Source organism: Cydia pomonella, chromosome 2 (assembly GCF_033807575.1).
Source record: "Cydia pomonella isolate Wapato2018A chromosome 2, ilCydPomo1, whole genome shotgun sequence".
Taxonomy (NCBI): Eukaryota; Metazoa; Arthropoda; class Insecta; order Lepidoptera; family Tortricidae; genus Cydia; species Cydia pomonella.
This window is the reverse complement of record NC_084704.1, coordinates 19,282,931-19,310,836: the sequence shown is the minus strand read 5'-3', so window position 1 is coordinate 19,310,836 and position 27,906 is coordinate 19,282,931. Positions and strand designations below refer to the sequence as shown.

At 38.8% G+C, this 27,906-nt stretch overlaps 2 protein-coding genes across 2 annotated transcripts in view; one reads left to right on the top strand and one right to left on the bottom strand.

Annotated features, from left to right (window-relative positions):
• The window catches only part of LOC133534609 (uncharacterized), a 201,521-nt gene that overhangs the window by 140,103 nt on the left and 33,512 nt on the right, over nucleotides 1–27,906 (top strand). The gene's annotated exons all lie outside the window — the stretch shown is intronic.
• On the bottom strand, nucleotides 68–27,906 carry LOC133534599 (N-acetylgalactosaminyltransferase 7). Its single transcript, XM_061873773.1, has 6 exons — nucleotides 27,554–27,906; nucleotides 19,310–19,472; nucleotides 9,829–10,000; nucleotides 8,239–9,175; nucleotides 2,221–2,371; nucleotides 68–1,313 (listed from the first exon to the last, which is right to left on the bottom strand). The coding sequence occupies exons 1-6, from the start codon at nucleotides 27,744–27,746 to the stop codon at nucleotides 1,163–1,165; spliced, it is 1,767 nt and encodes a 588-aa protein (XP_061729757.1). The 5' UTR covers nucleotides 27,747–27,906; the 3' UTR covers nucleotides 68–1,162.

Here is a 27,906-nt window from a genome sequence, read left to right as displayed (position 1 = left end):
TTAAAACTTTGTTTTGAAATGTTTTGGCTTGGTGGTCTAGGAGAAGATAAATAAGAATAGCACGAGACATAGCATCGTAAAATATATCTCCGTAAATTAATAGGTTAGAGATGTACTCTGACAAAAGTGACACAACGAATTAAATTAAAAATAAATAAATGCATGTTTCATAAATTTTGTCTTATTCTGACATTTACTTCAGTTAGAACAAAAAAAAAACAAATTATATAAAAATTCTAAGCACACTGCAACCTATTACCTATATTCATTTACTGCAGTCAATAAGGTTTTAAAATAACCGACGTGGCATTAGTTCATGGCCATACAGGTTGCATTAACAGTGTCACGTCGAATCAAAATGCCATGTCCATTGCCAAAAGGAAGAATCGTTAAGTTCTACGAAAGGTAACGATAATTATTAGTGCAGATCTATCCTCTCATCTCAAACACAACTAAAAAACGAGTCCTTACTGGATAGAAGGCTTCTGATTACTTCTAAGTCGTTTTTCAGTGCTAAACGAGACCAAGATATGCTTTCTGGGCTTAATTGCCGGCTGCAGCATATAAACACGAGATCCGAGGAGATATATATATATATGAGGCGAATTTGCCTAAATGAAACCGCAGCGCAGGGGACGGTGGTGGAAGGAGTGAAGACGTTCTAAGTTATAGCGACCGCTGGTGTATTCCCATTTGTCCCCGCTGCACGTGACCGCCGCCATATATGAGGCGGGGACAGGTGTGAATGCACCTATTCCCATCTGTGCCCGAGACAAATAGGAATACACTAGATAAATAAGCGCACCAGAAGCGAAAAACTCGATACACCCGGATAATTTAGCCGCACATTTAGGCCACTTTTTTTTCTGCTTCACACAGTCGCACGCGTCAGCATAGCTCGGCCAGCGTGGCGGTGAGTCTCCGCCTCGAACACTTGGGTGTAGTGGAGCTAGCGCGGCGCGGGCGGCAGCATCACCAGGCGGGCTGCTTGTGCGTGACGCTCCACTGCTGGTAGGTGTTGCGCGGGTCGCACGGCGCCAGCGCCAGGCTGCGCGCGGGCGGCAGCATCACCAGGCGGGCTGCTTGTGCGTGACGCTCCACTGCTGGTAGGTGTTGCGCGGGTCGCACGGCGCCAGCGCCAGGCTGCGCGCGGGCGGCAGCATCACCAGGCGGGCTGCTTGTGCGTGACGCTCCACTGCTGGTAGGTGTTGCGCGGGTCGCACGGCGCCAGCGCCAGGCTGCGCGCGGGCGGCTGCAGCGTCAGGCAGTAGTCGTGCAGTCTGTGGATTATTTGGTGGGTTCCTTCGTCGTACCTGAAAATATATAAATCTATGAGAAGAGCCATTGTAAGGAATATCTATTTTAATCTGCTGTTTGTTCATGTTACGCAAACATTGATTTTGTGCATGGGGTTGCTTGTGAGTAAACATCCTAAGAAGCATTTTTAGGGTTCCGTACCAAAAAGGTACAAAAGGAACCCTTATGGTGGGACTCTGTCCGTCCGTCCGTCTGTCACATTGCTAAATATCTCGAATCATGAAGTACTTAGCTATCGATTTGAAATTTGGAATAGTAATGAATAACCCTAACCCAGACATATTGTTTATTTTAGAAAATGCACAATATAAAGAGGGGGCAACATTTCAAAGTCAAGTGGGTTATCATTTGAAAGAGCTCAAATTGAAAATTACAAAAAGTTTTTTTATTTTTTTTTCATTCCCTGAAAAACCAACATACATACAGATCGCACAAATTAGCCAATTTGCCCATAGACGGCACAATTATGCTAGTAGTATACTTCTGGTCAAGTCTTTCGTAATTATAGTTACATGAGAAAATTGAAAGTTTGTACGAAACCCTCGGTGCGCGAGGTATACGACCTCGCACTTGACCGGTTTTTAAAGTATATATTTGGGGACAATATTACACAGATCAACCTAGCCCCACACTAAGCAAATCTTATACTATGGGTACTATAGGAGACGATATACATACTTATATTGATAAATACATACTTAAACAAATATTCGTGATAAACACACAAATAAATGCCCTTACCGGGATTTGAACCCGAGACCTGCTTCGTAGGCAAGGTCACTACCAACCAGGCCAGGAGGACATAAAAATAAGATTTTCTTCTAAAAGTTTTGTCTCAGCAATAATGCCTAAAGCTAGTCTGATCAAGTGATCATGCAACAATGAGACCCGCAACGAGCTCACCTCCAGGGCCCGTCGACGGTGCCGAGCCGGCAGATGGCCTGCTTGACGCTGTCGGCGTCGGCCTCGACGCAGCGCTCGCCGACGCCGAGCTGGCCGGCCGCGTTGAGCCGGAACAGCTGGTTGTTGCCGGCGCCGTGACATGTTGACGTGCCTGTAAAATGTTGTCTTCGTCAGCTTTTCTCAAGTGATACTAACGAAATTACTGGCACACTTTGATCAACTCGGTATATTATCATATGGCTCCGGCGGGAGTAGTTACATTCCCATCTGTCCCGTCCAGGCACAAATGGGAAGGATCTATTCCCACCTGTGGCCGTTGGGGACCAATGGGAATGGATCCTTACTATTTGTGGCCACCTCGGTTTCTTCCTGCCTTTTTAGGGTTCCGTACCAAAAAGAAACCCTTATGGTGCGACTCTGTCCGTCCGTCCGTCTGTCACAACACTAAATATCTTGAAAATCACTTAAGCTATCGATTTGAAATTTGGAATAGTTATGAAGTTATGAACAACGCTAACCCAGACACATTGAAAGTATTTTTTTTTAATTAACTATGGAAAATGCCCAATATGAAGAGGGAGCAAAATTTCAAAGTCTAGTGAGTAGGTAAAGTGGGGTATCATTAGAAAGAGCTCAAATTGTACATTCCAAAACAATTCTACCTTTTTTTACAGTAAAAATATAACCTATAGCTTATAGTGCTGTACACAATTATACTTAGTGTCTGTACTTCTGATCAAAAGTCTTTCGCCTTTATATATTCGCGTTTTTTTTTATATTACACTACTGTCGATTTTGATAGTTGCTATATTGAAGAGTTAAAATCCCAATTCGTGAAATACTTTTACTTTCAATACTAATGATCAAATCTGCTACATACAATACACCCAACCCTTTTTTCTTTGCTTTTATTAGGTAATGGAATCTAAGATAACTAATTTTACCATCTTCCAAGGATCGTAGCTTGGTAGCTGTATATAGTTCTGATGACAATACAATAATATGGTACTGTCGAACTGATCTGATGATGGAGCCGGAAGATATGAACTGGAACTTTATGATGGAACATCCGTATCATAGCTGTGTTTGGATTTTTTAGAAAAGTCTTGTAATGAACTTTGACAACGATTAGGTTTTCAAATTATCAATCGCTGGTTTTCAAGGTCTGATGATGAAGCCGGAAGATAGGCACTGGCATTCCATGATGGAATATCGTATCATAGTCGTGTTTGCACTTGTGGGAAACTTTGAACACGATCAGGTTTCAAAGCGTGTTTTTAAACTATTCATTAATTAATTATTGATTTAAGGTGGTTCGATTTTCATACAAAAAACAATCGCTATTTATTAATTCATTACACAATATTATTACATAAATATTTGCGCATCTATCTACTTTCGAATATTCATTTGCGCTAAATTAATAGAAAAACTTTGTTTCATACAGAAATCATGCAATAATCAACGTTATATTTTTATAAATTTTACTCATGTGTGTGTGAAAAATGTCGTGTACATATACATTGCGGCGTTGCCACTCCATGCTTTGGACGGCCATCGGCGCAACGTTGCGATGTTTGACGCGTTTTTACGTTTTTAGCTGACTCTGTCGACACTGACACTCAGTGTGACCAGGCGTACGATAATTGTCGTACATGTACGATAATTTGGGCCCCGGTACGACGTAATGTTCCAAACAGCATTATCGTACACTAAAGTACTACAATTTCAGCCCCTGGATGATGCCACCTTAAAAGTATAGTAATTTGAAGCAAAATATGACACTTTCTCTCAGAAATAGGCTAAAATTAGTATCTTTTGGGTGATCGGCTCCTTGGTGTAAGTTTAAAGTTTAAAATGTCTCAATTACCTGTATAAGTGTATACCGTTTGAGTCTCTCCCAAAAATATACAAACATAAACAGATTTTTTGCGCAATTTAGACGAAAATTGTCTTTTTTTTATTATTAATTGGAAATTTAAGCTTATTTTGCTACACATTTTTAGGGGCTGCCTTTTTGATTGGCGTACGATATTTTTTTCAACGGTACAATAATATTGACACGCAAGTACGATAATTCTCTTCCGCTCACCTGGCAACACTGCTGAAACTTGACAGGACCTAGGCTTGGACCAGGGCGGCTACCGGGAAAATCGTAATTCGTCAATTGCGGGCATTTTTCTATGTCACTCTAATTACGTCTTAGTGAGAGTAAAAGAGAAAGATCCCCGCAATTTGCGAATTTTGGTTTTCGCAGTAGGCCCCCAGGCTTGAGGTACTTGATAGAAAACAACGCATGTTCTGAATTGTGATTTTATGTGTTTTTGGATTGAAAATGATAGCAACGTCTAAATCAAGTTACAAAACTCATCGATATTCTGGTCCGCAAAAATCCAGGAAAAGAGTTCGCGCTCAATTGAAGCGCAATAATGATGGTAAAGTGTCGTAAGTTACAGTTTCACTCCTTCGTTGTAGTTAGTGCTTTTGCATCATCTTTGTTCCTATAACATCTTTGTTCCTATAACAGATTTTGTCTTATCATGACATTATTTTTCTTTCAGGTACAGGGACAGCTACGGATAACAAATATGAAAAAATGTTATTTCGTTTGTTACATGAATCCATCTACACTAACTGTAATTGAAGTCTACAAAAATGACCAATTCATAGAAAATATGATCCAGAAACTAGTTCACTTTTATAAAAACTCAATTTTGCCCGAGATTGTACTTAGGCGAATACCTAAGGGAGCTACGTGTATTGATCTTGAATAATATTTAGAGTCCCATATAGATATCCTAGGAACACAATAGACCTTTTGTCTCCGGTATTTAGGAAAACCGTCTTAGGCGCTAATTCACCCATTCCACGACTATGTAGATTATACAATAAACTTAGCCACTGCTGCGATATTCATTCTGACTCATTGCTCAGGTTCCGAAAATTATTGAATATGAATCTATAGTATAAACAAGTTTAATTTATTTTTGTTATTTAACCTGTAACTTTCACTTTTTGTTAAGTAAGAAATTGTTTTTTCTTTTGCATGCTGTGTTTACCTATAATTAGTTATGCATCACTGAATGTTTCTTTTTTTTTGAGTTATGTAAACGTATTGGATGTAATAACTGTTGGTAGACCTTAATAAATAAAAATAAAAAATAAAATAATTAGTTGGCCAATATATGACTCCAACATGATATGGACATTTACATCATAACTATTATACCTAGTTGGTTACTAAGTTCTGTTACTCGATTTCTTTCTTCCTAGCGTTGTCCCAGCATATTGCCACGGCTCAAGGGAGCCTGGGGTCCACTTTGACAACTAATCCCAAGATTTGGCGTAGGCACTAGTTTTTACGAAAGCGACTGCCATCTGACCTTCCAACCCAGAGGGTAAAACTAAGCCTTGTTGGGAATAGCCCAGTTTCCTCACGATGTTTTCCTTCACCGAAAAGCGACTGGTAAATATCAAATGATATCTGTTCTGAAGTTCTGTTACTCGATTTGCAACCTCTTTATTTCCGTTAAAACAAATGCTACCGAAAAAATAAAAAATGACATAATGTGTTGGATTTGTGAGCTATAATTATATACCACACATAACGCTTATCTCGTCGTACCTATAATGAATTGGGGCCTAAAAGAGAATCGTATCGCAGTAATTGCGTTGCACAAATGTGGGCACCCGCCAAACATGATTTTGGGTGTGTCATACTCAGGGCTAACACAGGTTCATTTTTGTGAAAAAGGTGTGAAAATCGGAAACTGGAAACCGTTCTCGAACCAATAGTGAAGCCCTTAAGCCACACCCTATTTCAAAACCAGCCATGGATCTTTGAACAGGACTCAGCTCCTGCACATAAGGCAAAAACAACTCAAGCCTGGTTTCGAAAACTGGCCGTCCTCCAGCCCGGACCTTAACCCCCTGGATTATGCCATATGGCAGGTTATTGAGGAGAAAGCCTGTGATAAACCCCACACAAATCTTGACTCCCTCAAGCGGGCCATAGTTAAGACAGTGACGGAATTAGACATGACAATCGTGCGTGCCGCTATTGATGACTGGCCTCGTCGTTTGAGAGCCTGTGTCAAAGCCAGGAGGCGATTTTGAATGATATTGTCATATGTAATTCCTGATTTTGTGTACTTAATTTTAATATATACTTTATTAAACTTTCGTTCGTATATTTTATGTAGATAAAGATTATTGCAGTAACAGAATTCAATAACCAACTAGGTAGAAAACAATGCAATACATAAACACATAAATTGGATATGATGTGATCCGTTGAATGAAATTGACAATAAATAAAATAAATAATTAATTTTCTATCTCTAGGCATTGTAACTTCTAGTTGTGTCAAAATATCGGGAAATCAATAATATAAACAAACATGATAAATATCAATTTTTTTATATAATGGTTATAAATAGAAGGCCATGCAATTTTGTAACTCACTGTAATTTAATTAAATGTATCGTAAAAAAAAATGTTTTAATTCTACTGCAAATTAGCACCTACTTTTTTAAATGCTGGGCACTGGGCAGTAAGGGAGCGGGTTTTTTTTAAATACCGGAAAATCTGACTTACAAATTTGGATTTTCTTAGGTTCATTCTACTTAGAATCTTCTCCATCCTAGCATTAAAAAAAGATATCCTAAAATATCCATACCATTACGTAACATTTTAGTGTGAAAGAAATTTCAGTGTAAAACTAAAATTTCAATACAAATTTTCGGGTTTTTTTTAGCACGAGGATTGATTATGCTAGTGATTCTGAGTTGGAAGAACCCAAAAATATCACGATGTGTGAGAATCAGATTTTTAATATTTTTATGGAAAACCGCAACGCTATTGAAGCCTACTCGCGCTGTTCCAAATTGTCTACTACAAGGATCCCAGTAAGACTGTTTGAATGTGTGAGTGATAGTTAGAAATAAGAGTCAAGAAACATGCTGTCGACATTAAGGGGTAGTTTTTGTACAATGAAGTGTTCAATGTTTGTTTTAATAGTACAATATTTATTTGAAGAGTGCGCTAATCATACTTTACAGTATAGAAATACCAAGACTACTAAACAAAAAAAATTAAACTCAAAATTTGCAATTGTGGCGCCATCTAGTGAGGTTTAAGCTTTGGGTAACCTAGTCAAACCACCTTAAATAAGTCCTTTTCGGCCTCTACTTGGGTGTGGCGCGAATTGCCTCTATTTTTTTTTTGCTTAAACGTGTAATACGCCAAGTCAAAACACCTTGTAAGTAATAAATAATGAAGGAAAAGTGCTCTAATCGAAGTAAAATTAAAATAGTAGTTTCACACTTATATTTGTTTGGATTAACTGAATGTTCTGCCTCAAGAATGTCATTACTATGTCACCATAGTACACGTTAACTTTTACAGTTTAGCGTACAATTTATAGTATAATTATATAGATCAGGGATCTCCAAACCCCGGCCCGCGGGCCAACTCCGGCCCGTGAGGCGTTCCAATCTGGCTCGCAGAAATCCAGCGCGACAGCCTACGGTCCGGCCCGCGGGAGGTTGCCAAACGGATCCCAGGCTCCAGGGGTTCAGCATTCATTGAAAGTGGAACTGTTCCTAACAGCAGCAATTAGTATCCCCGGCGCAAAAACCGATGGCGGCCCGAGCAAAAATTTCTGAAGTGCAATACGACCCTCAAGTAAAAAAAATTTGGAGACCCCTGATATAGATAAACGCTCATCAGTTTCTTCTAATTCGTTAATCCTTATCTCTCAGAGTATAACTCTGTTAAAATCATAGAGAAATATGTAACAAACCTTAGAGTGGGAAAAAAAGTAAAAACCCATTAATACTAAGTTATATACAAGCTTAACAAAAACTTATTAAGTATTAAGATTAAGAAAGTTTTAAACTGATTAATCATAAGTTTAACCATCCCATTCGGATTAGTATTATTAATTAAGCAAATCCATGTATGCAGTGAGCATTCTGTCAAGCTTACTAATTTATCTACGGTAAAAATGAAGCTTACCAATATACGCGGGCGCCGCTTTGCCCATGGTGTCGAGGCACACGTTTCCGGCTTTGTTGCGCACCATACCCCAGCGCACGTTCTTGGGCAGCTTTGGGAACTTGTCGTAAACGTCGTACGCCACGTTGTCCATGAACCACTTGAAGTCCTTGCACTTCAGCTTCTCTTTCAAGGCCACTTGCTCGCTTATGTCCCCCATATCCAAGAACCTCGCCATCGGCTCTCTAGTGTAGAAGTATTCTTTGTGCTCCTCGTCGAACCACGTTTCGATTACTCTTTTGTAGTTTATAGTTATCAGTGAACCCTTGCGATTTTTCGCCAAGTTGCCAAAAGAATAGGGCATGAATGCTCTATAAACGTGGCCTACTCTGGAACATGGCACCCACTCGATGCTGCCGCCGCACTGCCAAATTTTAAAGCTGAGCTCGAAATTCTCACCTCCCCAAACTAATAAACCGGGGTCATACGCTCCAATTTCCAGGAAATACTTCCTGTTTATAGCAAAAAGACCACCCGCGTGTGTAGGGCTCTTGTAGGGCTCGGATTTGTGCGCGTGTTTGTTGGCTTCTCTGTCTGGTACTTCGTTTTCTTTGTAGAGCATTCCCCATTCGAAGATGCCTCTGAAGTTGGTGTCGTGGGCGTACACGGGCCTGTACTCGAAGGTTCTGTGGTCGACTCCATCTATAACTGGAACGGTCATAGTCTTGTAGTCTCGGTAAATGGGCGCGAGTAGCGGCGGCAGCCAGTTCACGTTCACCTCGCAATGAGCATCAAGGAACACTATAACTTCGCCCGTAGCCTCCTGGGCGCCCCTGGAGCGGGTTCTTATAAGTCCCTCCCTCTGTGAATTGCGAATTAAACGCACTTTGCCTTTCCATCGCTTTATGTAGTTATCGAGGTTTGACTTTAGGTTATCCTTATCGGAAAAGTCGTCCACCTAGAAACAAAGAAAACACGTGAGTGTGATTACTTATATACATATTTGTATGTTTCGCAGAAATTGAGAAGAAGTTTTAAGTTTTTACGTCGTAACTGTTTTAATTTTACATTTTGATTAAGCTAAATGGTATAAAAACTACTCTTTCGTAGTAATATTAATTATGTAGAAGAGTACTTTTTTAATTTAATTTTTATAAAGTATTTCGACCTAGACTTATACAAATATTGCAGGTGTAGGTAACTAATCCTCTCCCATCGTAATTTCTCGGAAACGTTCCTATTTGTCATGTACACATATCATTATCTACTAATGGTGGATTACGTACGTCCCCTGATACGGTACGAAAAAGCAACATACTTCGAACGTCATTGACAGCGGACGAGCAAGACTTTCTGAAGCAGAACCGTCTTTGATATGGTAAGAATACTAAAGGGTGTTGCCTCCGCTTTATGGGCTTAGGTAATGTTGGTACGGGGCGATAATGCGCGGCTCAATAATCGGCGTCTACATGATGGACACCGATTAGTGGGTCGTGGGCGGTCGATGACGGCCGGAGAAGCCCTCGTTGTGGATTGAACATAATGATCGCCAACGGGGAGGACAGCTTCGTCGGACAGCGCCTGAAGGTACTCTTAGTGTGTAGTACTCACCAACACCACCTCGTGCAGTATGTTCGGCGGCGAGCGGTCGATGACGGTGTGCACGGTGCGCATCAGCACGGAGAAGCCCTCATTGTGGAACACGATGATTACCGACGTGGATGGCAGCCGTGTTGGATAGTGCCAGTATTTGCACTCTTCCAAACGCGTGTCGGGAATCGACCTGTGAGGAAAGTTACTTTAATTCTGGTTTGGGTCAACTTAGAGGAAACTGACCAATACTAAACCATCATAGGCCTATGATGATGATATTAGGCTGAAGTAATGATGTTTCAATCTACTAATTTAATTGTTATTTAAACATTTGACGCACGTCAAATGGATTTAGTAAACAATCGTTTTGTAGTATTTAAAACAATGCAAACACGTTGAGTTTTGGCTCTCACCTAAGGTAAAGTCGGCAATACGTCGAACGAAATATTAGCTCAATTAGCGTGAGTCCAATGAAGGCATGAAGTTTAAATTTGAACCAAATAATTTTTATTCGGATGATTGTTATCATTATAGGATGTTACAAATGCATTTCCGTTATAAAATGATCATTTAATTGCTTAAAATAATAAATAAAAAGTACAAAAATTGCGCGCGAAATGCTAATGAGCCAAAGCAATGCCATTGGTCGAAACGTCACGTGACGTCACAATTCAGACAAATTTGTTGTTTTGTTCTACGTCGCACTGATTTTAAAAGAAATCTGCTATAAAAATGTATTTTAGTCGCGTTTTATCAATTAAAAATTGTTATATCTCAAACATCGGTTATTGTCGCATACTTCTAGATAAACACTAAGTTGAGTTTCAATACTATTATTATTTAAATTTGCACTTACTTACATAGATACAACACGTCGATCAAAAGTTTATCGCCAGCTACACACTAGTTTGCAGTTAGTAACACGAAATTACGGATGTTTTTGCATTATTGTAGGTTTGTCGATGCATGTATTATTGTACCTAATTGGTTACTAAGTTCTGTTACTCGATTTGCAACCTCATTATTTCCGTTAAAACAAATGCTACCGAAAAAATTAAAAATGACAATGTGGTGGATTTGTGAGCTATAATTATATACCACACATGACGCTTATCTCGTCGTATCTATAATGAATTGGGGCCTAAAAGAGAATCGTATCGCAGTATTTGCGTTGCACAAATGTCGGCACCCGCCAAACATGATTTTGAAGTTGCTTGAAAACCTAAAAATCAACAAATAATTTGTTAATCGCACAATTAAAAGATACAATATTTGGCGGTGAAGCGTCAGCTGGTTTTTATACGTTTGGTCCTCGGCAGGCTTGACAAAGGCTCAGGAGCGGGTAATTTATTCCAATACCACTCAGTGCTGCTGAAAGGATGAAAAGAAGAAGGAAAGTTAAAGGAGAACGGTAAATATGAGGAATATAAAGAAAAAATAAAACTAGCTCGTCGAAAAAGACGCCAGATGAAAAAATATTGCGGTTTTTTACACTACGTCGGTGGCAAACAAGCATATGGCTCGCCTGTTGGTAAGCAGTCTCCGTAGCCTATGTACGCCTGCAACTCTAGAGGAGTTACATGCGCGTTGCTGAACCTAACACTTTGTACCCTCGCTGAGCTCTGGCAACCTTACTCACCGGCAGGAACACAACACTATGAATAGGGTCTAGTGTTATTTGGCTGCGGTTTTCTGTAAGGTGGAGGTACTTCCCCAGTTGGGCTCTGCTCTAGATCTGGAATGATATCCGCTGTGCCCTACCATACAAAGCGAGATGACATTCACAACGCCCATACCTCTCTTTTGGACGTAGTTAGTTACCGTCATGGAATGAAATCGAATCAAATCGCCATCGTCGTTGATGGAATCGGAGGAGCATTGAAAAGTTTGGTACGAGGGCAAGTTTTAGAAATTCGCAAAGGCGTGATAGTACGCATGGGCCACACTTCTGGCCATCTTGAGACTGTCTATAGCCGTCAAACAGTAACGAAATTCTTTACACACTGGCATTGGTCCAACGATGTCTATAGGAATGTGCTGGAAACGTCCAGATGGCTGAGAAATGTGGCCGATGGGTGCCGAGATGTGACGTATCACTTTAGCGCGTTGGCACTCGAGGCATGACTGGGTCCTTCTCCGTGCATCGTTTTTAATTGATGGCCAAACAAATCGGCTGGTCAGCAACTTAATGGTGGCGCAGACTCCCGGGTGGCTGAGATTATGCAACTGCTCGAATGCTGCACGGCGAAACAAAGGGGTTAAGTAAGGACGAGGCTTCCCAGTTAATACGTCACATTGAATGGAAGTGTCTGTACCTGGAAGTGTAATCCTGGTTATTTTAAGGCCGGAATTTTCTTGGCGCAAAGTCGCGAGACCTTGATCGGTCTCTTGAGACTTAGCGAGTGCCTCGTAATCAACGCAATGCAATAATGTAATAATAATATGTAATAATGCAATGGCTTCAATGCGCGACATTGTGTCCGCGACCACGTTGTCTTCACCTTTGATATAACGAATGTCCGTAGTAAATTGTCCTATAAAGGATAGTTGGTTCAGCCGTGATGGGGGTAGCTTCTCTCGACGCTGTACGAAAGCGTACAGCAGCGGCTTGTGGTCCGTATAGATAGCTACGTGCTGAACCTCGAGTATGTAGCGGAATTGCTGTACGCTTTCGTACACCGCTAGCAACTCTCTATAATATGCTGGCCACTGCGTCTGCTGGGAGGTCAGTTTCCTGCTGAAGAAAGCGAGAGGGCACCATAGACCGTTCACGAGCTGCTGAAGACAAGATCCAATGTGGATGCTAGATGCGTCTGTGAAAAGCCCAAGAGAAGCGCCATCAATAGGGTGTTGCAATAGAGTAGCCTTAGACAGGCTCGCCTTGCATTCCTCGAATCTCAGCAAAAGTTCGGGTGCCCATAAGAATGGTTTTGCACCTTCACCGTTTATGGAAGCTACGGCATCAATAAGAGGTGCCTGCGATCGTGCGACATGGGGTATGAATCGGAGATAATAATTAATCATGCCGAGAAATCGGCGTACGCCCTGGATCGTCTTCGGGAAGGAAAATCGAGTAAAGCTTGGATTCGATCTTGTGGAGGTTTAGTACCTTCCGAGCTGATTTGAAAGCCCAAAAACTTAATTTCCCTGGCACCAAACACGCATTTTGACGGATTAATTACTACACCGTAATCCTGGAGCCGTTTGAACAAAATCTTTAGTTGTTCTTTGTGAAAGGTCTCGTTAATTGAATACACTAAAATATCGTCAACATAGGGAAAAACGAAATCGAGACCCCGTGTGACCTCGTCGACAAACCTTTGGAACGTTTGGCCAGCGTTCCTTAACCCGAGGGTCATAAAAGGGAATTCGAAGAGGCCAAACGGGGTGACGATAGCCATTTTTGGAATATCTTCTTCGGCTACGGGTATCTGATGGTATGCCTTCACAAAGTCAATGGTTGAAAAGATCTTGGCTCCGGCGAGATTATGTGTGAAATCGTTAATGTGCCGGACAGGGTACCAATCTGGAATGGTCCTCGCGTTTAAAGCTCGATAATCGCCGCACGGGCGCCATGACTCGTCCTTCTTCAAAGCCATATGCAGCGGCGAGGACCAGGCGCTTTGAGAAGGTCGAGCAATTCCTTTTTGGCGGCTGTTAGTTTATGGGGGGATAAGCGACGTGCACGGCAGGAAAGGGGCGGTCCGTCTGTTGTGCGGATGTGGTGTACTGTATTGTGTTTTATCACACGTGGAAGACCGGGTGGTTTAACGACATCTGGGAACTCAGTGAGCACTTGTGCAAATCCAGAGTTCTGAAAATTTATAGCTTTAATACTTGAGTGATCTGTAATACTTAGTAACTGAGGCTGCAGCATTTAAACCTGTAGTACCATCGACTAATTTATTTTTATGACAGTCGGATAAAAGGTGATAGTGTGCCAGAAAATCAGATCCTATGATTGCAGTGCTGACATCAGCAACCACAAATTGCCATATAAATTCGCGCCGCAATCCTAAGTCCAAGTTAAGTTTAATTGTACCATAAGTTTTTATGCTGCTGCCGTTCGCTGCACTCAGGTCCTAGTTGGTGAGTTTTCTATACTTCCTAAGCCAGCGTTGGGGGTAGCAGCACAAGTCGGATCCGGTGTCTATTAAAAACTTTTGATTTGTGCCTTTATCCCTGATAAATAAGCGGCGGCCATAACTTTTTAACATGGAGCAATCAGTAGCCGCGCTTACTGATTGCGCTTGGAGTTTTCCTCAGTCACAAGGAGGGACGCATTTGCTGGCTCTAGTGCCATATCTCCTATGGTACCAGCATCTTCTAGACGCTGGGGATCCATTTCGGCTTCTGGTTCTTGAAGAAGATCGATTATGGGAGCGGCCTCTAGCCTGAGACCCAGCAAGGCTGGGTACTTGCATGGACAGTTGTTCAATACATTCTTTAAGCGAGGCTATCTCACTTGGTGGACAACTGTTGTCAATTTTGTTAACTCTTGAGGAACCTGGCACCTCAATTATATTGTCAGCCAACCCCGCTAGCTTTTCTAGGGAAAGATCAGTGTGGGCAGCAAGGATAGCCTGAACATTATTTGGTAAACGCCTCATGCAAAGCTGCCGCAAAAGGGTTTCATCTTTTGTGGTCCCTGCAAGAGAGCGGAGCCGTCTGAGGAAAGTAGAAGGCTTGTTATCACCAAGTTCTTCCTCACTGACTAACCTGTCTACTCGTTCTGTGATACTGCCAGTCGTCTAATCAACTCTTTTTTCAAAAGTTACATATTTGTCTTGCTTGGGCGGATCTAATACCAGGTCTTCAATCTCTCCAATCAGCTTTTGGTCTATTATACTAATTACATGACTAAATTTAGTCATATCACACTTTATTCCTGCAACATGAAATTGGCACTCCGTTTGGGCAAACCATACTTTAGGTTTGTCTATCCAAAACGGTGGTAATTTTACAGATACCTTGCACACCTTATATTCAGTGACGTGTGGGTTGGGGGGCAGTTTGATTTCCCTGCAGCTGAGCTTGTCGTGCTTCATTCCTACTCTGTAGGTCGGCCAGCTGTTGTCCGAGTTCCTCTGTCGACATGGTCCAGGGAATAAAATATGTACTCAAATGCAAATGACCACCCAAATATGACCACAAACCTAATTCCAGTTAATAAAACCGGCAAATGTTATTATTATAATAAAAGAAACACAGAAAACATGAATAGGTAACAAAACAGCAATAAGGTTAAAACACAAAACAGTTTTTTTTTTATATTGGTTTGTGCCAAATGCAATAATACAATTAATACGTCTTATGAGGAAAACAGATGTAGTAACTTAGTAATGCATACACACGAAAAACATGAGATTTCAAAAGCTGAATGTATCAGTTTTATAGTAGTTAGTTTACTTACTAGTGTCCCATAGGTAATATAGCTAGCCAGGCTCAGCTCCTTAAAAAAAAACACTCACGGAAAGCTCACCACTCTTACAAATCCGATCTGCAGTCCGCTCGACGATGCCGGCGATGAAATATAGAATGCACCTGGCGCCGATCCGAATAGCGCCCAGCTGGCGGCAATTCTTTGCACCCCGCTATCATGGGGCAGATGTCAAAGGCAGAAGGACGCCAAGCACTATGCAGCCCTCAAACTCCTATGAATCAGCCCTCATCAGGCATGAGTCGCACGCGCAGGCAAATCGGGCTCCTCCAATGCGACAAATTCAGCGGTCACCAATTTGGCGGTGAAGTGCGAGGATGGCAGAAACATTGAAGGACGACCGTGTAGTGTAGGATACAACGTTTATTTGTTATATTGTACATATACCTTACTCATCAGGATGTATACAGTATACACTATTGGTTTCTAACAATCTAAAATACATGGGTAATCATTCCCTCGCTTTTCTCTCTCTGTCAACATGACAGTCCGAGTGTTGCCGTGGTTGTTTGAAAAGGTGGCTACAACCACAATGTATGTGGTTGTGGTCGCCACAAATAGTACTCAGAGCTTCGATGAGCGCAAGAGGTCTGGAAGACCACGCACCGATCGGACCCCAGCTCTAATAAAGGCAGTGAAGGCGAGAATTGCAAGAAACCCCGTCCGGAAGCAAAAGTTGTTGGCAATACAGATGTCTGTGAAGAGTAGCACCCTAAAAAAGTTATCAATGAAGACCTTGGACTACACGCTTACCGCAGACAAAAAGGTCATTTGCTTAATGGACGATTAAATAGACTATGAGGCTAGAGAGAAGTCGCGTGCTATTGAAGCGGTATGCACAAAATGGCCACCGAAAAATACTATTTACAGATGAAAAAAAAATTACCATTGAAGAATCTTGTAACCGCCAGAATGACAGAGTGTATGCAAAAAACAGTCATGAGGCGATTGCGGCTGTTCCGAGAGTGCAACGAGGCCATCATCCCTCTTATGTAATGATTTGGCTGGGTGTGTCATACTCAGGGCTAACACAGGTTCATTTCTGTGAAAAAGGTGTGAAAACTGGGGCCAAAGTTTACCAGGAAACTGTTCTCGAACCAATAGTGAAGCCCTTAAGCTACACCCAATTTTAAAACCAGCCATGGGTCTTTCAACAGGACTCAGCTCCTGCACATAAGGCAAAAACAACTCAAGCCTGGTTTCGAAGGAACAAAATTGACTTTATTGCCCACGAAGACTGGCCGTCCTCCAGCCCGGACCTTAACCCCCTGGATTATGCCATATGGCAGCCTGTGCTAAGCCCCACACAAATCTTGACTCCCTCAAGCGGGCCATAGTTAAGACAGTGACGGAATTAGACATGACAATCGTGCGTGCCGCTATTGATGACTGGCCTCGTCGTTTGAGGGCCTGTGTCAAGGCCAGAGGAGGCCATTTTGAATGATATTGTCATATGTAATTCCTGATTTTGTGTACTTCATTTTAATATATAGTTTATTCAACTTTCGTTCGTATATTTAATGTAGATAAAGATTATTGCAGTAACAGATTTTAGTAACCAACTAGGTAGATGTCTATCACTTAGAACTTATGGTTAATAATTACAATTCCGAAACAATACATCCAAGTAATATCCTCTCCTCCCAATATCATACGTTTCGCTTTTTTTTTAATTTTCACATTCCCGCCAATAGGCAAAGACTCGCCAACAGTGCCAACTTCAGAGCTAATCAGCCAAACAAATTGTCATTTTTAAAGATCTTTTAAATTTAAATTAAACATTGAAAATATACTGAAGCACACTCAACTTGTTATATTCTATGGGAAGTTGTTGTGTTATAGTTACTTAGGAATTAAATATACGTAGAATCAAATTGTCGCTCACGGGCGCAAACTAACAAATTAACATAGAATTATGTACGTATGTATAATGTACGTATCTCATTAAGTGAAATGTATATTTCTTTTGAGATCAATAAAAAATCTTTAACCACAAGTCAACTCCTGCCTACAATTTTTAAATTTTGGTTGTGTCATATTGATTTCGACATTTAGGTCTCCTAGAACGCATTGGTATGCGTGTTTGGGGACATTTTTTTTAATTTGAGCGCTTGAATGTTATCGTAAATCTAAAATTAGTGATTAAAATTGTGTATTGTGAACGCTAAGAGATGAGAATGATGCCAATTAATTTTCTGATCAAATTGGTCAATTTGATCATCCCGTCTAGACGAGCCTTAAGAACTGGCAAATGTCTATGCTATACAATTTAAAAAGTTTAGTGCAAAGGTTTTACTAAAGAATATGCACTATGCAGTTCTATATTGTGTATATAAATTCGTAAATAATTAGTTAAATCAAAAACTTTACATTTAATTAATGAATATAAGTTATATACAGTCTTCATACCTACTACTTACTTCCGAAGCTTATGGTCCAGCCCACGTAAGAAGTAATTTCGAAAAGATCGATTGATATCTACAAACAAATTTGGTATACTCTTGTATACTTCAATTTAATTTTTATTGGAAAAAATATTGAGTGCTTACATTGTGAGCTGCACTTGTATTTCTTTGTATGCTTTGGCAATAGATAATGCCTATAGAATGGTTTTCAGGTTCAACCATAGTATTTAAAAATAATAAAATTAATAATTGTGTCGAGTAGCTGAAATACACGAACAACATTAGTAACAAACGTCAGTTGTGTCGAACTGTGACGTCATCGGATTTGTAGAATTCGCGGCAAAAATTATGAGCGTTTCAACCGCTCAAAATTTTTCATCATTCTAAATATTTTTTAATAAAATAATGTGAAGATTTATAAAAGTATTTTTATATTTTCCGGTGTTCAACCGATATGAATAATGATTTAAAAATTAAAAAAATATTCATGCATGAAGCTACATAACTGTGGCTACGTGAATATTCACACTTGCGACGTCGCAATCCTGAATGTGGTTCCATGTGAATTTGCTGACGAGTATTGACAAAACCTAACTCCGATCGTGTCATCTGTGATGATAACTATAAACCAACGACTACCTGGCGCACGTATATAGAAGTGAACAACACGCTAATTGACAAACCAAACCTAGATATCATAATAATTTGATAAAACAAATATCTTTTTCAGGGCAGGTATTTTAATTTAGGGCATTTTATATACCAACATACAAAGTACTTTACTGTATGACTTTAAATAATAGAGAGACTTAAGAGCATCACAAAGAAACGTACCTACATACACCACGCTATCGTTGAACATTGTTTCAGATAAGGAACCGTAAAATTTTACAATTAAAAACGGTATTCAAACCATAGCGATTTTTAACGGATTATACTTGGTATTTATTACAAAACAATTATCCAACTGATTATTTATTCTGCAAAGTAAAATAGCTTTATAGATTAAAATCACGTTGACTTATGAAAATAGAATGTTTGTACAGGTAGTAGTTCATGGAATGATTGATGGACCTTAATAGTGATTTTGCTAAATATTACGATTACAACAAAAAAGATATGAAAATGTATAGACGCTTAAGCTTAATGTATTGTTAGTTATTATTTATTAATATTTAATTTTTATTTTTATTTATTCAAGTCTAATAGTATTTTATTTATATAATTGTATGTTTTTAAATGTTATTTAATTTTAATTCTAATTAATTAATTTTATAAATTATGGATTGTTAATTGTCTGAAATAAATTAATTTTAATAATTTTAATTTAATTTAAGCAAATTTCCAAGAACATTGGCAAACCAGTCCTGGCCAGTAGCATACCTAAATAAAACCTGTTGGAAACTTCTATAAATAACTTTGTGTAATTTATCTATTGATACTGGAATGACTAGCCATGATATCATTTTATTGTATTCCTTAATGCCTAATTGCGCTCTTTACCAATTTCTACGTCCAACAAATATCATTGAACTACTTTGTCTGAAGCATCCGACTCGGCTACGTCGTTGGCATGGTCCTATGGCATGTTGAAGGGCTTGCCGTCCCCGCCGGCTCGGCCATTGCCTTGCTACACATACAGAACAGCACTTACCTGTTCATGGCGATCATGTCGGAGGCGGCTATGTTCATGCCGTACTCGCTCTCCGACTCGGCCACGTCGTTGGCACGGTCCTGTGGCATGTGGAAAGGCTTGCCTTCCTCGCCGGGCCCAACCACTGACCGCCGCGCTTTGGGCTCGAAGTTACCCAACATATCTTGAACAAATTAGTAGAGTTGATACTATACAAATATTAATTATCCTAACTTAACTAAGGTAAGACACAAAGAAAAGTCATGACGAGAGGATACAATCATCGACACATCGGTACCGCTAAAATTACAACTTGCACCATCTTTCCTGTACATTTTCCTTTGTTAGGTATTTTTAAAGGAAATACTTCACATGTTACGTTTTTGCTATTAATACCAATAATATAATCACTGTGAAAATCCATAATGTCACAAAACAGCCAATACAGGACGTTTATTTAGTCACCCATGGGCCAACCCCGAAATCGCGAAAAAAAATTTGCCTGTTTCATAAATTTTGATTGTCTGACCTTGACATTTTCTATGGGAAAGTAAAAAATTTTTTCGCGGTTTCGGGGTTGGTCCCATAGTAAAAGTTGCTCAGTATTACCTATGTATTTACGCCGTAAATTATTGCAGGTGACTAAATAAACATTCTGTATATAAATTTCATTTAACTTTTGGTATGTTAACACAAAGTTCTAAGTTAGGAAATCCTATAAGTAATAAATGCAGGGTTTTATGCTACAAACCCCCTCTACTTATATATACTAATACTAACCTAAATCCAATCATCGGTGACTCGGTGACTAATGGCAATTAAATAGTGCTGAGACATATTTTAAAGTGCCTTTTCAGATAAGACAGAATAAAAAATTAATACCTATTACCTACATACCTATTTTAACATACCTGTGACAAAGTATTAAAAAAAACATCACTATCAATATTATGACATTGTCATTAATTCAATAATTACCCTATTACAAAATAAAGTTGAAATAAAAGAAAACACGAACAACAATTCACTGCAACATTTTTTTAAATGTTATAGTATAGTCAGCAAAGGAACAGACGAGACGCCTGATGGGAAGCGGTCATCGTCACCCATGGACATAGGCAACATCATAGGAGCCACTTAAGCGTTGCCGACCCTTGAGGACCCTTAAATACCCGCTTTTTGAAGAATCCCATGTCGTAACGCAAAGGAAATGCCTGAGCATGAGTTTTGCTCCTTTGGCGGTAGGTGCGGTGATAAAAACGTGACGATGGCACCAATTTAAAGTTCTTCGGAGCATTCCCCACTGTACAGACAGTAGAGTAGAACATGCAAAGAGAGCCAACGTCTCTCCGAAGGCTAAGAGGTTCTAAGCCGTCAGTAAGTTCAGGATCGCCGATAATACGAACTGACCGCCGTTAGATGGAGTCAAGAGGAAGGAGCGCCAGATCAGAATGAGAACAGTTCTAAGCCCTCAGTAAGGTCGGTATCGCCGACAATACGAACTGCCGAACTACCCGCCGTTAGACCGAGTATCCCGATACTTTTAGCGATGATAAGGGGAATGCCCTGAAACTTTGGCGTCGTGACGAATGCGGACATAACATAAGAATGCTTTGTTTTTACCCATCACATCAGTCAAAGACGAAATCATTTTTTTACACCAAGTAGATTTGTAATTTTTTTAACAAATATTGTCTATACTCTATAACATAAATAAAACAAAAACCATGCCAAACTATAAAAAATAAATATAACATTAGATAGCAGACCATTAGAGTATGTTGATCATGTATATATTTGGAGAAACAGATTGGTTTCAACAGCACAAATAACGAACAAGGATTAGAGAGGAGAGTCAAAAGTACATGGAACAAATACTGTAATTATAAATAAATATTCAAAAGTGAACTACCAACTACATTAAATAAAAAACCGGTCAAGTGCGAGTTCGTTTTACTCGCGCACCGGGGGTTCAGTACAAACTTTGAATTATCTCGTAGATCAGAAGTATCTATCGGCAAATTGTTGAACTAATTTGCGCGATGTAATGCACGTATGTTGATTTTTAGGGGCCAAATGGCAAAAAACGGAACCCTTATGGATTCGTCATGTCTGTCTGTCTGTCCATCCGTATGTCACAGCCATTTTTTTCCGAAACTATAAGAACTATACTGTTGAAACTTGGTAAGTATGTAGATGTATTCTGTGAACCGCATTAAGATTTTCTCACAAATATAGATAAAAAAACAATACATATTTGGGGGTTCCCCATACTTAGAACTGAAACTCAATATTTTTTTTTTTCATCAAACCCATACGTGTGGGGTATCTATGGGTAGCTAATGGATAGGTCTTCAAAAATGATATTGAGGTTCCTAATATTTTATAATTTTTCTAAACTGAATAGTTTGCGCGAGAGACACTTCCAAAGTGGTAAAATGTGCCCCCCTCCCCCCCTCCCCCGGTAACTTCTAAAATAAGAGAATGATAAAACTAAAAAAAATATATGATGTACATTACCATGCAAACTTCCACCGAAAATTGGTTTGAACGAGATCTAGTAAGTAGTTTTTTTTTCCGACTCGCAAAATTTATTGTTTTTTTTCTATTTTTGTGTGAAAATCTTAATGCGGTTCACAGAATACATCTACTTACCAAGTTTCAACAGTATAGTTCTTATAGTTCCGGAAAAAAGTGGCTGATATACGGACGGACAGACAGACATGACGAATCCATAAGGGTTCTGTTTTTCTCCATTTGGCTACGGAACCCTAAAAAGTTATCAAGATAGGGGTCGGATTATATTTTTCTTGTAAAATTTATAGTAATGTTAATATTATGTAAAATGTTCATAGTTGTCTTCGGTAAACATCGGAAATAAGAGGGATTTTTTTTCACATTTTCCTCCATACATTTTTTTTTTTCACTACCCACGATACCCCAAACCACGCAAACCTACCTCACCTAAACCTACCGCAAACCTAGTCACTAGACTTTGAAATTTTGCCCCCTCTTCATATTGGGCAATTTCCATAGTTAATAAATAAAAATACATAGAAAATACTTTCAATGTGTCTGAGTTAGCGTTGTTCATAACTATTCCAAATTTCAAATCGATAAATTAAGTGGTTCTCGAGATATTTTGCGTTGTGACAGACAGACAGACAGACGGATGGACAGACGGAGTCGGACCATAACGGTTCCTCTTGTACGTTTTTGGTACGGAACCCTAAAAAGAAAGTTATGGACACATGCCTTATACCATATTGACTTATATTTTTATGTATTACTTTGTAAAGACGGACGGACCTTACGGACACCACAGAATAACTAATAGTACTAACGTACAGAAAATTCACTCCTTCACAAAAGTCAGATTTAGGTTAAAAATTATACCTATACTCGCCGCCTGCAAGCAAAATTGAAACTTATAACCGCGCACGAACCGTGAATCTTCTTTGCGCGCCGCAGTTTTATGACCCAGCTGTGAGTGCCGGCACAGGGTTGTCACTTGACAAGTTTTTGTACCTATACCTACTGATTATTTTTAAGGTAAATAATTATGTAGGAATTACAAACGTTGATTCTGTAAACATATTTTTTTTATCCGGAAATAGTATGTCTGATTCTCACGGAAGTATATGTCGGTCAGTTCCTAATATTGTTTCTGGGCAACCAATATTCAATAAATTAAGGATGTTTATTTTAACTCTTACTAGTAAGGACTCTGGGAACCAAAGAAGAAATACGAACCGATCGGGCGCCGCCACCTTTACGCTTGCTTCCAAGACGACACGCCATAATCATAGTCTAAGAGCTGGCAACTTAATTATGTTAGTTATGTGTGATTTAATTTGTTCTAATTAAACGAATATTTTGTCACCGATTAATAAATAAATAAACAGATTATGTTAATTGTTAAGTTAGTTTATTGGACCGATGGGCGTTTAACTGAGTATTTGTAACGAAATAAAATACAAATAGGTACAAAAATCAAATGTGTTTATTACAACATTATCTTTTAATTGTTTTACTTTTAAGTATTATTTAATTGATTTATCCCCAATTTAAAAGTTCGATTATTAAATCTCAGAGTCAAAAATATACAATCTTAATAAATAGTCCGCAGGGAAACACGAACATGGCAATTACTTACGTAAATGAATTTCTTGCAGTAATTGAAATATTTCACTACGAGGATTTCCGTGTAAATAGTGCTTAGAATTGTGTGTAAATGCAATCCCTAATTTTTGAACGTACTCATTTATTTCCTGAGAAGGCAATCGGCGGCAAAATTTGTTCAACCTCTCGTGCTTCGAGGCCCTCGTACGCTCAAAATTCCACTATTTGAACCACTCGCTACGCTCGTGGATCAATTTTGAAATCCTTCGCTGCCTTGGGTCTCAATATAATCACAAGAAGTTAAACAACAACTTTGCCCCCTTGTATAATAAATAACTATTTAACCACACCTATGCGAGGAAACTACAATCTGTTTTCATTGCAACAATTCTTATTACATGTAATAAATATTAATTATATGTAATATTTATTATTCAAAATAATCGTTTAAGTATTATTAGTCTATCCAACAAGCTAATTAACGCGTGAACAACAAATCAAAATCTAAACTCTCTAGAGGATAAAATGCAACTTTACTCACTGTTTTTAAAGGGCAAAATCGGCATTTACGAGCGGGTGTGGTGAAAAATATGTTTTGTTGTGTGAATGTTGAAATTGTTGAAAAGAAAGTACGATTCGCGAAAAGGTCACTAGCTCTTAGACTATATCAATCGTCAACCTACTTGACGACGTAATTATAGGTACCTTCTTGTTTGACATTTTGTGATACATTGTTCTTGATATATATATATATATATATATGTGTGTACCTATAAGTTATTCATAAGGAATAATTTAGTAGGTGCTTAATAGACCTTACCCAGGCTATTGAAAAATTCTTAGAAGTAGGTATTTACCTAGTCTAAGCTTAGGAATGCATAATTCATTTTAATTTGGTCTAAAGCGCTTTAGTTTTATGCAAACAAATCGAATCAAAATGTTATTGAATTTGATTAATGAGTACTCATGTTATGGTTTAAAGTTTAAATTCATCAAAACGAAAGAAGAATTGAAAGATATTGTTCTGTTTACTGAAACAGAACAATATCTTTTATACGGATTAGATCGAGATTTAGGATGTATTTTCAAATTTGCGCGAGCGCCACGTGACACGACTATCGTGATCGTGCGAGCCGAGCGGCAGCCCGCTGCTATACGCCTGCCCGGGAGGCGCGCCGGCCAAATATACCTAAACTGCGTAGTGACACCCCCCTGCGGACACTAAGAATGCTGCCAGCACAATGGTGTCATAGACATTGCTGTGCACGAATGCGAGCCAAGCGTGCAGTCCAACGCAACTAGTTGCGAACTCATCAACCAATCGCGTTGTAGCATTCCACCGAGGCACATATTGATTTACATATATCTAAAGAACGGCGGGCCTTACGGGCACTAAGAATGGTGCTAGTTCAGTGGTGTCACTCACGGATTCGAGGCAATCGTGCAGTCTAACGCAACTAGTTGTGACCAATCGATCGCGCGCGTGATGCGAATTTATCAACCAATCGCGTTTTGGTGTCAGACTGCACGATTGGCTCGAAATCCGTGTGCGTGACAGCGCTGTACTGGCCTGGCCTCATTCTTATTGCCCGTAAGGCCCGTCCCTAGATATATGTCAATGGAGAGCCACACCAATGTTCGGTTAGAATTATATGTACGGGCCTATCTTTACTTTTGAAATCATTGCCTTATACCAAGTTTAATTTTACTGATAAGGAAAAAAATAAAATAATCACATGTCAGCAAGGATTCAAACGCAGCATGCTGAATGACAACAGCACAATAAGAGCAAAAATAAAAACAATTGATGATCTTGATCAAGCAAGGAAATTAAAATGGAGATGGGCTGGACAGGTGGCGCGTCTGAAGGACCGCAGATAGACAAAATCTGTCACAACATTTAAAGGTCTGATGTCAAACGCCGACAAGGAAAACCAACTAAAAAACAATTGCCATACCGAACTGGCAAAAAACTGCACAGGACCAAGAAAAATGGCTAGCTTTGGAAAAGGCCTTCACCTAAGATTAAAAATACTAACAAAAAGAAAAACATATTAATTAAAATTAAAAACTAACATCTAACTAACCAAACATAAATCCATGTAATAGTAGGAATAAAAGCCTTTTTATTTTTTACATTGTCCATAATGAATGTTATATATTAAAAGATTGTTTCTAATTGGGTTCCTTTTGCTTGACAAGTCGGCCTGTACAGAAAAACATTGTCACATCACTAGTCTGTCAGAACCGTCAAGTACTACTTAAATGCCACAGATCACCGATGTTTGCTTAGAACAAACACACAAGCTCCACTAACTAAACGGTACTTAAATAAAACCGACAAGAAATAGTCTCCTCAAAGAATACACAGTGTCTTTATAAAATCCATCAAATTCGAGGTATGGCTTCGTACATTTAAGAAAACTGAATGGCATAGTTCATTTTAATTATTTTTTCCTATTTATCATAAAAGGTATTAATAGTGTTGTTGTAACACAGAAATTATATTTAAATCCACCAAATAATTGAAATCAACAATTTAATTCAATTCAATAATTTATTTTAGAAAATATTCCATATAAAATAACTAAAATAAAAATATAAATTAAAATACATACATATCAATGACATTTCCAATAACAATCGTCTGAGATAGTACTTGCGTTTAGTAGTAAATGTCATAGTAGTCATACTAAACACTAATCAATTATGTAAACAGGCCCTAAGACATATTTACACACTTGTAGGGGCCTTATGAGATAAAAATGGAGTTAGTTAGAATACCACTTTCTTTGAGAAAGTTACTTAATGCACCCTTGAAATTAACAGACTTAAAAAAACACTGTGTAAGTCTGTATTTCATTAATGTTATTTATTATTTATTTATGAATGCACAGGCAGCTTATAGCTGATACATGCAAATCAATGTCCTGCACTTGTGTTTTGTCCATTTATAAAATGTTTGTCGAGTCTGTTTTTAAGAGAGTTCACTAATATAGTTACAATATTTTCATGACTAAGTTATAGGAAAATAAGGATTTCATAAATATAATAATGAAATTGATTGCTACATATCACTTACATGAAGCAAAAGATGTACAAGGTCTCACACAGGGAACTATTGGAAGGTATATTTTTACCTGGGGAATGTCTAATGGATCCATCTGATAAGCTAGGATTTTCCAGGGCAAAAATGTTGTAACGATCTGAAAGCTCACACTAATAAGGAGAAGGTATATTAACTAGTGTGCTCAATTTTAGTATGGACAGTTCCTTAAATAAATTATTTATTTCAAAATGCACTGCAGTTGTATAGAAATTAGGATACATTCTGTGCTTTAATCTTGTGCCAACATTTGTTCTACCCATAGAGCACCCTTATGTATAGGTGTATTCCCATTCCCAAGTGAATTTTTATGAATCATTTCCATCTCTCTCCATCTCAAATATGGCAGTGGGTGGCCTGGGGTGGGGACAAATAGGAATACACTTATGTATATCCTCTAGCCGCCCAGACATCAGAATTTGCCAAGATACATGAAATTTTGATTTGTCAAAATGAAGATTCAAATTAGAATAGAACAGAAGACTGTTTTATAGGTTCTGGGTGACTGATATGGTAAATATTTCAACTTAAAAATATGAGTTGGTAGGAGGTTAAATAATTATTGTTTGTATCACTTTCTTCCTGTGAATATATCCTTTAAACAAGTTTCATGTTTTAAACACTTTCACTGATTTTCCTTCTTGATTATACAATTCCTACATACTGTGAAAACATGTTTAAGGTAACAGGACAATAATAATTCTGTACATTTTCCAGTTATTTCTTACATTTTCTAGCAGGTGATTATGAACATGTATTTTGTAAAATATTGTTGTCCACTTGCAATTAGAATTAAGCTCAGTGCAGTGTACATAATGAATTGAGTTCACCTTTATCAAATTAAAATTAATTTACATGCATAGTTAGATTATTATCATTTCATTGCAAATCGTCATATTCACACACCGGGTTTCGTGCACGCAATAAAAACAATGCGACCGAGAACCGGCCTTTACGTCGCGTCTCACCTTATTGGGCCACATAACTGTAACTACTTATTCAGTTCAACTTCAGCGAAAACATAATAATACACTTACCGGTTTTCAGGGTCGGATAAACATCACGGTGCGATTTGTAAGAATTACTAAGCGAGTCCGAAACTATTACATCCTCTTGTTTGCCGACGTTTTCGTTTGACCACTTGTGTAAAGCGTAAATGAGCATTAGTAAAATTGCACAGATACCACCCATACGCGCGATCCTTCCGCGTCTTAAATTTGTTATCCGCATTTTGTACGTATTTAAAATAAGTTCATTACAAATTTGTGTTAATTTAAATAAATTATATTACTTTAAGCCGGATAACAGCAACACGATTCAACTAAATGCAATCGAATCGAATGACGTGACGTCGGCTGACGTTTGTTGACAACGTCAACTGCCACTGCCA